Source organism: Sturnus vulgaris, chromosome 9 (genome assembly GCF_052056855.1).
Source record: "Sturnus vulgaris isolate bStuVul1 chromosome 9, bStuVul1.hap1, whole genome shotgun sequence".
NCBI lineage: Eukaryota > Metazoa > Chordata > Aves > Passeriformes > Sturnidae > Sturnus > Sturnus vulgaris.
In genome coordinates, this window is record NC_142251.1 from 11,449,382 (window position 1) to 11,460,622 (window position 11,241).

Consider the following 11,241-nt stretch of genomic DNA (forward strand, 5'->3'; position numbering starts at 1 on the left):
TCAAGCCACACCAAAGGAAGGATCAAAGAAAGGAATGGGGCTCAGTGCTCTGCCGAGAGTGCAGCACCAGCCGCGGTGATACTATCCAGCCCTGAGCACCAACTCACCAGCTCAGGCTCGGGCACGGCCCGGATGACCTGGTGCAGGCGGCTGAGGACCCAGGCGAGCCGCACGTTGCGGGAGATGCGATAGTCCTTCTTCATCAGCAGGAACACATGCCCTGCCTCCTCCACCTGCGCCGGGAGCACAGCGGCCCAGGTCACCCCGGAGCAGCCCCGGACAGCGCCCGCGCCGCCGCTCACCCCGGGCTGCTCCGGCCCCGCAACACCGGCCCCACTACTCCCCACGGCGGCCGCGTCCCCAGCGCCCGCCTCACCCCAACCCGGCCCAGCCCCGCTCCCCCGGCCCGTTCCCACCTCCCCATCGGGCCGCTCGGCCGCCGCCATGTCCGCGCAGCCCCGCCCCGGAAGTGCCGCTCTCCCGGGACAACGGGGCGGGGCCACGGCCGCCATCGCTGCCGCCATCGCCGCCATGCAGGTGAGGGCCGCGGGCACCGGGCCGGGTGGCGCCGCGGGGGCCGAGTCCGGCCAGGGCTGAGGCGGCCTGGGCGGGCGGCTGAGCGCGTACTGGAGCAGCCCCGAGTGGAGGGGCACAGAGCACAGCGATGCTCTGCTGTGCACCAGCCCCGTGTTGAGGGATACAGAGCACAGCGATGCTCTGCTGTGCACCAGCCGCTTGCTCCTGCACGGCTGTGGGGTGAGTGTGCGTGCGGCTGAGAGCCCTGGTCCCACTTGAATGAAATGTCGTTAATGGGAGAAGAACCTAAGTGCTGTGAATTTATAGCATCCGTGGTGCCCAAAGAAAAGAGCATTAATGACAGGCTAACAGGGTGTAAAGATCTAGCTCCTTTGGTTTGTTTGAAAGCGCAGCCGGCTGGCCTCATACAGATCTCCTGGTTGTCCTGCTGGAAAAGAAAGTGAAAACGGATTGTCCCGCTATTCCTCATTTATAGGATTTGTTACGTCGTCTCTCCTTGTTTCAGCTACTTACTCATGCCAGTCCTTACTGGCACTGGGTTGGTTTTTTTTTGTTTTGTTGTTTGTGGTTTTTTTTAACTATGAATATTCTTCATCATCTTCGTTGCCTTTATTAGTACATATTCCTACTCTATCCCTTTCCAGTTAGGGGGACAAGAGTGACGTGTAATATTCGAGATGCAAAGGAGGCATGCATTCATGTGGTAACATAATGATGCTTCATTTCTGTTGCTTTCCTAGATTTACTTCCTTGACTGCTTTTCCAGTATTGGATAGATGTTTTCATAGGTTACCCTCAGATAATCCTGAGATCTTGTTGCTGAGTTACAACATTATCAGTTCAGATAATGTCACCGTGTACAGAAGGTCATGGGTTTTTTTCCCCCTTTGTTTCGCCACCTGCATTGCTTTACATTTGCCTACTCTGAATTTCTCCTTTACCTCTCAGTTGCTCCATATCAGGAGGTCCTTCAGAGCCCCTCCCATAAGCCCTATCTTTACTACCTCGGGCCAATTTAATATTGCTAACAAACTCCTGAAAGTGTCCTCTTGGAGAGGCGCAGCCTTCCTTGAAATCACTGGTCAGTCTTATTGTATTATTACAATTATTGCACTGCTTGCTTCTGCTTCCAGCTCCTGATGGCTTTGGAAAGAGCCTTGGGAAGGAGGTTGGAGTGCACTGCTGCCGTGAGAGTGCTCCTTGTGCAATGGGATTTCATTCATCCTCTTGAGGGCTTCTTGGATAAGCGCAGGCAGGGGGCCAGGGGAATTGCCGTGGGTGCATATGGCACCTCTGCATTAAAACACTGGCTACCAGCCCAGCTTGTAATACAGGCAGTAGTTAACCTCCTTGCACAAGCACAGTGCACACAAACTGTTGCAGATACATTTCTTAATTGGACAGGAACTGACTAGTCCCATCACAAGATGAAGGAGAGTGCTTTTGTCTCTAGGTGGCACAGCCAGCAGCAATCTGTTCCATAAATCCGCTTCATGGACTGGGGATCAAATTTTAATAAGGTTGACTCAGCTGTTTATTTTAAGGTGGTTAAGTTGAAATGAAGTCCCATCAAGTGATTACTTACTTGTCAGAGTACAAACAAAATAGAATAATGTTGTGTTCTCATGAACATGGAAGGTGCCTGATAATCTCACCATGAAGCTTACACTGGGCCAGTGTATTTGGACAGAGCAACAACAAACCCAATAGCAAGCATGCCAACAGCATGAGTCACTCTATCTGCTTTCCCAGTCGGTATTCCCTTTCTATTATTTGATTGCTTTGTCCCACCCTCCTCATGGATTTTTACTGTACAGTTCTCAACTTACACGAGCAGTTCCTTAGGGCTGGGACTTTAATTATATTTTGCGCAATACTGTAGTATGAGTAAGTTAGAATAGATAAGAGTATAGAAGGTTTTTGCAAGAGTCAAGGACGTGCCTTGATGTCTTTGGCAACACATCTCCAGCCCTGACACTGTCTGTCACCATCCTCCCTCACTCAGAAGGGGATATCAGTGGGGAAGGTTTCTTAAACAATGTAAACCCAGCAGAAGGAGGAGGTGAAGTGTGTGTGAGTAGGGCACGGGTCTGTGTCATGGCAGGACCTCCCGCAGCCTGTGGGGCACAAGGCCAGAAGGAGCTGCCAGTTCCCTTGGCAGCTGCAAGTGTCTCGTGGGCAGAAAGAAAGTAAAGAATGAGGTGAAGGGCACAAACTGGAGTCTTTAGTCCACGGTCCTGGTACTCATTTTGCAAAGACTGTTTAGAATGAAGACATCACAGCACCCACAGCTGCAGTTAGAAAAGGCTGAGGGAATGCTAATCTTCTTTCATCTGGGCTAGCTTAAGTGGCTTACAAAGGTTATGTGAGCTAACTTTGATGACTTTGCCTGATGTGGTAAAAGGCAGAGGTAAGTGACGATGTCTTCACTACACTTATCTAGATCTTTAACAGGACAGCTGGCCAAGCACTTGTCTCAGGCACAAGCCTCTTGCCTAAGTAGTCTGACCCAAGGGAAAGGGGTCAGTGTGAAATAAAAGGATTTTTATCTCCAATGCCTTTGCTTCCTCTGAAAAGGAAGCTATCTGTAGGATAGATTGGATCATGGATGTATGGGTGTAGATTCACAACGTCTTTGTCCTCCTTCCTTGTCTGTCTTGCCTTTTTTTAGAGAGAGGAGAAGCAGCTGGAGCTGACCCTGGAGGCACTCATCAGTCAGGTGGCCGACCTGAAGAACTCCTTGGTCAGTTTTATCTACAAGCTGGAGAACGAGTATGACCGACTCACATGGTAAAGTGTCTCACTGTTGATCACTGCCAGTACTCTTCAGAATTAGCTCAAATGATTAATTAAAAAACATTAGCTTCTTTTCAATAGATTTAAATTTTCTTTTTATATTTGTGCTGGAAGAACCACTACACATCTTCCACAAGAAAGCTAGTTGAAATCCATTGGCTTCATGCTGTAGAGTAATAAGAGTCATGCTAACATCTTTTAATCCAGACATTTTATGGGAACTAGACTTGCATCCACAGTGAATAGAAGTTCTCAGATGAAAAATCTTAGAGACCACATATACTATAAAATGAGGAATGGTTCTTTCTGCATTTCTTGACCTTTTTTGGTTTTTTATGGCTCTGATATAAACTGAGCTTTTGTGTTGTGCTGATTCTGCTTTACCACAAAGTTTGAGAGCCTTGCACGATGGCATTCTCTTCCTGTTGAATATGGAGCATGTTATAGCTGCAGCTTAATGAACTATATGTTATCTTAGTGTCTGCCACTGCAGCAAAGCTTCACAGGCAAGTTAACATTTATAGTTGATGTTTCAGAATGCAGGAGAGCTGATGAATCCTGCACAGAGACCAAGCTGAAGAGGACCTCCTTGAAAAGATTATCAGTTATTTAGCTTCATTGTTTCTTAGTCTGGATAGCCAAGATACAAATTTCTTCTCTCCTGGCCGTACTGCTGCGGGATGAAATTATTTCTTAAACCTTGCTCCGGAGTTTCAATGGGAGAGGTAGTGACAAGGAAAGAAGTGCTTCTGTGTGTGTTACTGAAATCCCAAACAACTGCCACTTTCAGGGGTACTGCTTGTAATGTTCCTGAGATATTTGTTGCATTTGAGCCATTTCCAGTAAGGACTGGGGTTTGTCCATACCTACATATTCAGCCCTAGGTTTTACTGCTTACTGTCTGGAGTAGACTGATTTGAGGACTAATAGTGTCGTTGCCTCACTCCTCAGCCATTTGAGTGAAGAAAAGAGAAAAGCCCTATGTGGCATCCCCTTTCCGTGTTCTATCTACTTTATATGCTTTTCCAGGCCTTCAGTTCTGGACAGCTTTGCATTGCTCTCAGGACAGCTGAACACCTTGAATAAAGTGCTAAAGCATGAGAAGACCCCGCTACTGCGAAACCAGGTGATCATCCCCCTAGTGCTGTCTCCAGACCGCGATGAGGAGATCATGGTAAGACATGTCCCTTGAGTGCCTGAGTATTCAGCTGGGCATTCCTCAGTTCTGGGTGTAAAGGAAGAAAGGGCAACAAGTACTTCTGTCTGAGAGCTGCTTTGCTGTAGGGTTTTCACCTACAAACATTTGCACTGGATACACTTTACAGAAGGTGTTCCTGTTAATAAATATGTTGCTGTTACTAAACAGGCAACAGTGCAAATTTCTAGGCAAATTCCTGAAACCTCCTAATGCTTCCCAAATCAAGGTTTCCCCTGTAGCCTTGTTCAGCACCATGGCCTGTGCTCTGGTCTGGAGCTGCCAGAGTGGCGGGCTGGAGGAAGGGGCTCTGAGTGAGGCTTGTGCCACTGTTGCAGCGGCAGACAGAGGGGCGTGTGCCGGTGTTCAGCCATGAAGTGGTGCCCGACCATCTTCGAACTAAGCCTGACCCTGAGGTGGAGGAGCAGGAGAAGCAGCTGATCACAGATGCAGCTCGAATTAGCCCTGATGCAGCACAGGTAGGGAAAGAAGAGTTTGATACTTCTTATCCCTAGGGCACAAGATGCTCTTTAACTGCTTCCTCCACCCTTCCATTTGACAGTTTTCTTTTTCTTCTGTGTCCTTTCCTGTCTGAGATTTCTCCAGCTGACCCTAGCTGAGGTATGGCTTCCTCCACAGTTTCACAAGGGTATCCAGTTCTCTGGCTGTTCACAGGAGGTGCCATCCAACCAGTCAGAGGCAAAGGCTATCCCAGCCCCCCAGTGCCCTCCTGCATGCATTGGCGCTGGGCACTCTAGGCTCAGCTACCAAAACACTTAAATTTGGTTACACGGATCCTGGGAAGGGAAAGCTTGTTCATTTATCTTGCTTATTTGTACTAAGTTGGAGGTATCCTGGCAGTTTCTGACAGTTTTAATTTTGCAGAAACAGATCCAAAGTCTGAACAAAATGTGCTCAAATTTGCTGGAGAAAATCAGTAAGGAGGAGCGTGAATCTGAAAGTGGAGGTATGTCACTGAGGAGGGGTACAGGGTTCAAGCAGCAGACTTGAGAGAGTAGAGGCAAAATAGGAATATCAGAGGGCCTGAAGTATGGGAAACACAGTTGAGCACCATAAATCAAAACATTCCAGAAGACGGAAGAAGGGCTGTCCTGGAACCCCCTAATTTGAGAAGGGAGCCTGTGGGTGCAATGTGTCTTCCTTGTGTGACCTGTGCATGGCAGGAAGGTCATTCCAGCCCTTTGAGGAGGTGATAAGTATCTGCTAAGAAAACTTCCCAATCAACTTTAATTAATAAAAATAGCTGTGAAAATGCAGCAGCAGTGAATGAGAAACCCTTTAGCTATGTTCTGAAGGAGTCTACATGTTGGCAGGCTCTTGTGTGATCCTGTCTAGATTATGGGTGCTTCAGGCTCATGGTCAACCCTTTCTAGTTGTGATGTTCACTATTCCCGGGAGTGCCACACGCTACTCATAAAGGCAGTGACATTGTTTTTGCTGTTATCTTTGGCATAGGACCAGAGCGCAGGTTCTATCTAGTATCTGGGATTAACAGTATGACACGGCACATGTGTGGTAAAAAAACTTGCAGACACCATGTTGCTTACAAGCTTCCAAAAGAGGGTGTTGCTATTGTTTGTCTAAATCACAATGATTGTTACCTGTCACAGGATTCAGCATGCAATAGCCTTTAGTGGGAGCTTATGGGTGTGGAGGAGTTAGTTCACTCTATCCTCCTTCCATGAGCAGATCATGCCCTGCTCTCAGGGAAAAGGCTCTTGGATCACTAGTGTCCATTGATTTCTTCTTTGACCTTGTTGAGACTCTTGTAGGATAGCCTGTAAGAAACTCGTCTCTATTGCATGCACTAAAGTAGCTGAAAAATCAATTCAGGACCAGCTATGCTAGTTTTTGGACCCGATTGCCAAGTCTAAAAATAACTTCCAAAATAACTTCTTTTGCAGGTTTACGACAGAACAAGCAGACCTTCAACCCTGCAGACACCAATGCACTGGTAGCAGCTGTGGCCTTTGGGAAAGGGCTGTCAAACCGGAGACCCCCAGGCTCTGGGGCATCTGTCCAGTCAGGCCAGCCAGGAGCTGGTGCCATCATTGCAGGTGCTTCAGGCATGCAGCAGGTCCCAATGACAGGTGCGCCAGCTCAGCAGCAGCCAATGCTGGCAGGAGTGCAGATGGCACCAGCAGGACAGCCAGGTAAAGTTCCATATCTGAGATCGGTTGAAATCTGGAGACCAAGACAGATAAATGCAGATGTAGAGATTCTTCCCCAGTCACCTTTTAGACGTAACCAAGTATGAGGCTCCTTTCTAGCCCTAATAACATGAGTCAGGTTATAATACAGGAGTAATACCTGTTTAAAATTGGCTCAGAGGGTGAGGTGGATCCCAGCCAACGAGCTTCAGCTTCTTAACTCCTGCTGCAATATATTTTGATAATAGACTTAGTGAACATAGGAATCAATATGGAGGGAGATCACAGTGTAGTTTTCAGGGATCTGTACTAGAGGTTTTCCTGTGAAATTGAAGTTGTGGGTAGTAATAAAGTGGAAAAGTTTGTTGATAATGAGTTATTTAAGCTAAGGAGAAAAAAAATAGCTTTTTGTAAAAAGTTAGAAGGATTTCCTATACAAAGTGACTTTGCTTAATAGAAGTAGATGACATTTGCACTGAATATAAAGTATAGTATAGACATAGAAAGTATATAAAGTATAGTATAATATAGGCATATTATATGACATCCAGCACCTGGACTCTAACCTAGTTGTATTTGATAAATACATGTATGATAGAAGAGTTCTGTAAAGACAATAATTGGGTGTTCACTTGGGGCAGAAATGCAAACCAAATGCTAGGAATTTCTAGAAAAGGAACAGAGAAACAGAGAGTATCTTTACTCCATTCTATAAGTACCTTGGGCACCCACACCTGCAATATTATGGGTGGTTCTGATAATCTTCTCTGCTAGTGGGCATAGCTTTGGGCTAGGAAGAAACTGGAAGCCAATAAAATCCAAAATTATATACAGCAGGCAAATGAGGAATGATTGTTCATTGTCTCCCGTGGTACAGAAGGATTGGTGAAAGTGCACCAAGCAAAATGTGGGCTTGTAGATTTGGAACAAAAGGGAGATAGTTTTCTGAATACTAAATAATTGCGCTGCAGAGCACATTGCCTAGTGTGATAGGCAGATAATGTTTATATGAGATGAAAAAATAAGTACATAGACTTCTGGATGAAAAATTAGTCGACATCTACTCCTGAGGATACCAACTCTAATTCCATGACCCTGAGCCACAATATGTTAGAAGCAGAATAGGTATTTTGCAGGGATATTACTGCAGGCTTGCCCTGCTCTGGTATTCTTCCTTCAAAATCCTCTGCTGTCAGGAATGGATTTTGCCTGAGGCACGTGCAGGCTGGCCCTGTAATGTCAGAATGTTTATGTTAATTGTGATTTAGGATATCTGATATCCTAATTGGTGTTTTCTTGCCTGTATATAATGACTGTTGTTCAGATGTGTACTTGAGCAACAATGTTGATCCTAAGGTAAATATGTATTTATGTAAGAGTTAGAAAGTCATTTCCATTGTAATTTGGTAACAAAGAAAACATCCTGTGATTCCTAGCTGAATACCCAGAGACACTGTATCCAGGTGGGGAGACAGTCACTTCTGCAGGCCAAGCAGAGTGCCCTGGTAAGGAGAGCACTTGTCCAGCCTGTGTCATGGGGAAAGTACCTCTTGATAAGAGCAGCTACAGTGGGTTTTGGTAAAGGTCAGTCTCACTATTCTGCTTTTGACAGTGTCCATAGCTGAGGCTGAAAGAATACAAGAACAAAGTGTATCTTGACCACAGTAGTTTTTTAGGGATTTTAAGCTAGAGTTTGGTTTGATACCATTTGGTACAGTAGCCATTAATTTCTGCAGTTCCTATTTAAATTACAGTTTTGACTTCTACAACATCTATGGCAGTGTGTCTCACCACTTTATCACATTTTGCTTGAAGTCGTTTCTATGTTAAAATACTTTGCTTGATAATTTTATTGCATTTTTCTTTTTTACCCATATTGTGAGAAATGGTGAATAATCATTCCTCAGTTACCTTCTCCGTACTAGTTTTCATCTGTCATGTCTCCTTCCATTGTCTAATTTTAGAAAAAAATAGACAAAGTGTTAATTTTTCCCTTAGCTAAGTCCTATTCTCTTTAATATGATTTTGTGTGAAAATTATAACTTGGACCATCCTTTTCACTCTTACATGCACTTTTTCTGGTTGTTCTCAAGACTGGGAACACCACAACCACTCACAGTGTCTCAAATGTTGGTGAGCCATAAGTTATATTCACTGTTGCTTTTGGAGTGATAGCTAACAGTATTTGTCTCCTGAAAGATAGTGATACCTATTAGTTACCTGTCCATTCATTGCTGGCAATGACCCACTATGGATATATTTGAGAAAGTTTAATAATCTTTATTGTTTCAGGCTTTTGCTTATAAAATCTTTTCTTGTCCTGCTACACTGTAATTTTAAATTTCAAAAGTTATCCTTTTTTTCCTGTTTCAGTTTGAAGACGCTGAAGGAGTGTTTTTTTGAATATCCCTCTATGCTGCTCTTTAATCATTGTTTATTTTTCAAATCATCTTAGTTTTGTCTAGCAGTCTACACTTACTGTAAGCTGCTAGTAAGATGTCATTGAACACACTCCCATGTGAGATTGGTATCAGCAGAGAGTAATAATGCCTAAGAGGTGGATGTGGTTGCAAGAAATTAAGAAATCTGAGAGAGGCTTAGTAATTTAAATATACACCCTGACTATAAATAATGCTACAGGGAAGGGATACTCTCTGAAATGAAAGTGGACACAGTCTGGGTTTTTCTGTGTGTGCTGTTGCCAGCAACTTCTATGAGACTAGGTCTGACACTCCTATAGGAGCCTCCTGACAAAGAGTAAGGCTTGCTGAGGATGAAAAAATAATAGAATTGAAGGGAATAGCAGAGGGACACAGGAATTGTCAAGGAGATTTGTCAGCAGAGAAAAATGCCAATTTGTAGAAGAGATTGATTGTGTAGGTCAGAAGCTGGAACCTGCTATAGCAAATGAGTCTGGAGTGGAACTGGAAAAGCCCAGACAGGCTTGTTGTGAGTCTTGCAGCTCCTGAGCAAATGTCCTCTCATATTGCTGATTTTGCACTGCTTTTTCTTCTTTCTCTCTCCAGGAAAAATGCCGAGTGGTATAAAAACAAATATAAAATCTGCCTCAATGCATCCATATCAGAGATGAACGGAGATGAACCAGACCCAGGGAACAGCAGCATTTGTACTGCTGCAGGCATCCCACCTGGATTCCTTCTAGGACTTCCAAGTCCCCAGATGTTTTGTGTGGATATGTGAGGGAGACAGGGTTTATAAGGCACTTTTCTGGATTTTATTTAGTGCTGGGTGGCTTGTGTGGAGCTGCTGCTGGCCATGTCTCCTGGACACAAGTACTTCTTGTGTACTACTACAGCCAGAGCAGAGGGCTTTGCTTCTGGTATTGTTGCCATCTTCTGCAGGCCTGCCTGGAGGATAACTACCCTGATACAGAACCTGAAGAGCTGCACAGAGCTCCTTGTTTGTGCTTGTTTGCTTGGTATGTTCTTTCTTTACTCCATGTTGTTTAATAAAGACTGTGTTATGCTCACTGTGAGACACTGGTGTCCATCTCTCAGGTCATAAGGACTCTTATTTTCCTTTGGGTAAGACTACAGAGCAGTTGAAATCTAAACCACACTGAAAATGTTGGAGGCCAAGTGCTGGAGCTGTGGGTTTATGTGTAAAGGGGTGTAGTAGAGTGAGTCAGCAGGCTACAAACATAAGCAGCAAACATCTTGTGCATTAAAAACCAATTATGGCTATACACTAGAAAGCAAAATACTGGGAAGGACAATTTCAAGGCCCACAGCAAGAAGGCAGCGGTTGAGAAACAGAAGCACAGAGCTTTTGTATTCTGATGCTGCAGCAAATCCCAGATGGATCTGATTTCACTTCCATGCTTCTCTGCTTCTGTTTTCTACAAAGTTTCTTAGCTGCTTCAGGATTCATTTATCACTTCAGAAAGGTATTTCAATGTGCCCAGGACTGTGACACTTCTGGATGGGCCGGGTTGTGAAGTCTGGCCTGTTTCTCTTAGGATCTGGGCACTGTGAAGCCATCCCTGTTCCACTTTCTGCCCTTCAGCTGTAACATATAATCTGCCTAATGAGAGATTCCTGTGAGACAAAAGGGTGGGGGCACATGCCCATGGAGCCTGTCAGTACATACAACACTGTCCTAAAGGATAAATGTCCTGCCTCTGGTTGCCCTTGCATGGACTTCCTTTTGACTTGTGTTGAAAGCCAGCAGTGTGTTTTACTCAATAGCATTTGTCAGCAATCTTTGGGTGAGGAAATCTCCACTCAGCAGATACAGCCTGCAGCTGCTCCTGCACTGCTTGCCTCTGAGCTAATCAGATCCAGCTTATTTGTGGAGGCTGTGAGCTGTACTCCCCAAAAAAGCCAAAAACATCCACAAAGTTGTGACGAGAGCAATTATTGACCCATTTTGACATGCTGGCCCTTGCAAAGCACTGAGCTGGGAAGTAGAAGCTGGAAGCACAAGCAGCTTATAGCAAAGCTGCTCCACTACAACTGAGTCCAGTGACGTGTCTGTAGTGGCACCATCCCAGTCAGACTGGTGAAATTGCTTTTTGCTCCT

General features: G+C 45.1%; 2 protein-coding genes across 8 annotated transcripts in view; one reads left to right on the plus strand and one right to left on the minus strand.

Annotated features, from left to right (window-relative positions):
- SZT2 (SZT2 subunit of KICSTOR complex) overlaps positions 1 to 462 on the minus strand; it is a 53,638-nt gene extending 53,176 nt beyond the window's left edge. For all 7 annotated transcript variants that reach the window (XM_088169807.1, XM_088169804.1, XM_088169805.1 and 4 more), the window contains exons 1-2: positions 417 to 462; positions 108 to 233 (exon numbers count right to left, since the gene is read on the minus strand). In XM_088169807.1, the coding sequence (XP_088025933.1) occupies positions 108 to 233; positions 417 to 446 (156 nt within the window). In that variant the 5' untranslated portion in view covers positions 447 to 462. The remainder of the gene's footprint in view (positions 1 to 107; positions 234 to 416) is intronic.
- A 10-nt stretch (positions 463 to 472) lies between these two features.
- Positions 473 to 10,195, plus strand: MED8 (mediator complex subunit 8). The gene is made up of 7 exons (XM_014872134.2): positions 473 to 537; positions 3,209 to 3,327; positions 4,363 to 4,507; positions 4,867 to 5,007; positions 5,414 to 5,495; positions 6,454 to 6,702; positions 9,726 to 10,195. The coding sequence occupies exons 1-7, from the start codon at positions 532 to 534 to the stop codon at positions 9,788 to 9,790; spliced, it is 807 nt and encodes a 268-aa protein (XP_014727620.1). The 5' UTR covers positions 473 to 531; the 3' UTR covers positions 9,791 to 10,195.
- The last annotated feature ends 1,046 nt before the right edge of the window (positions 10,196 to 11,241 follow it).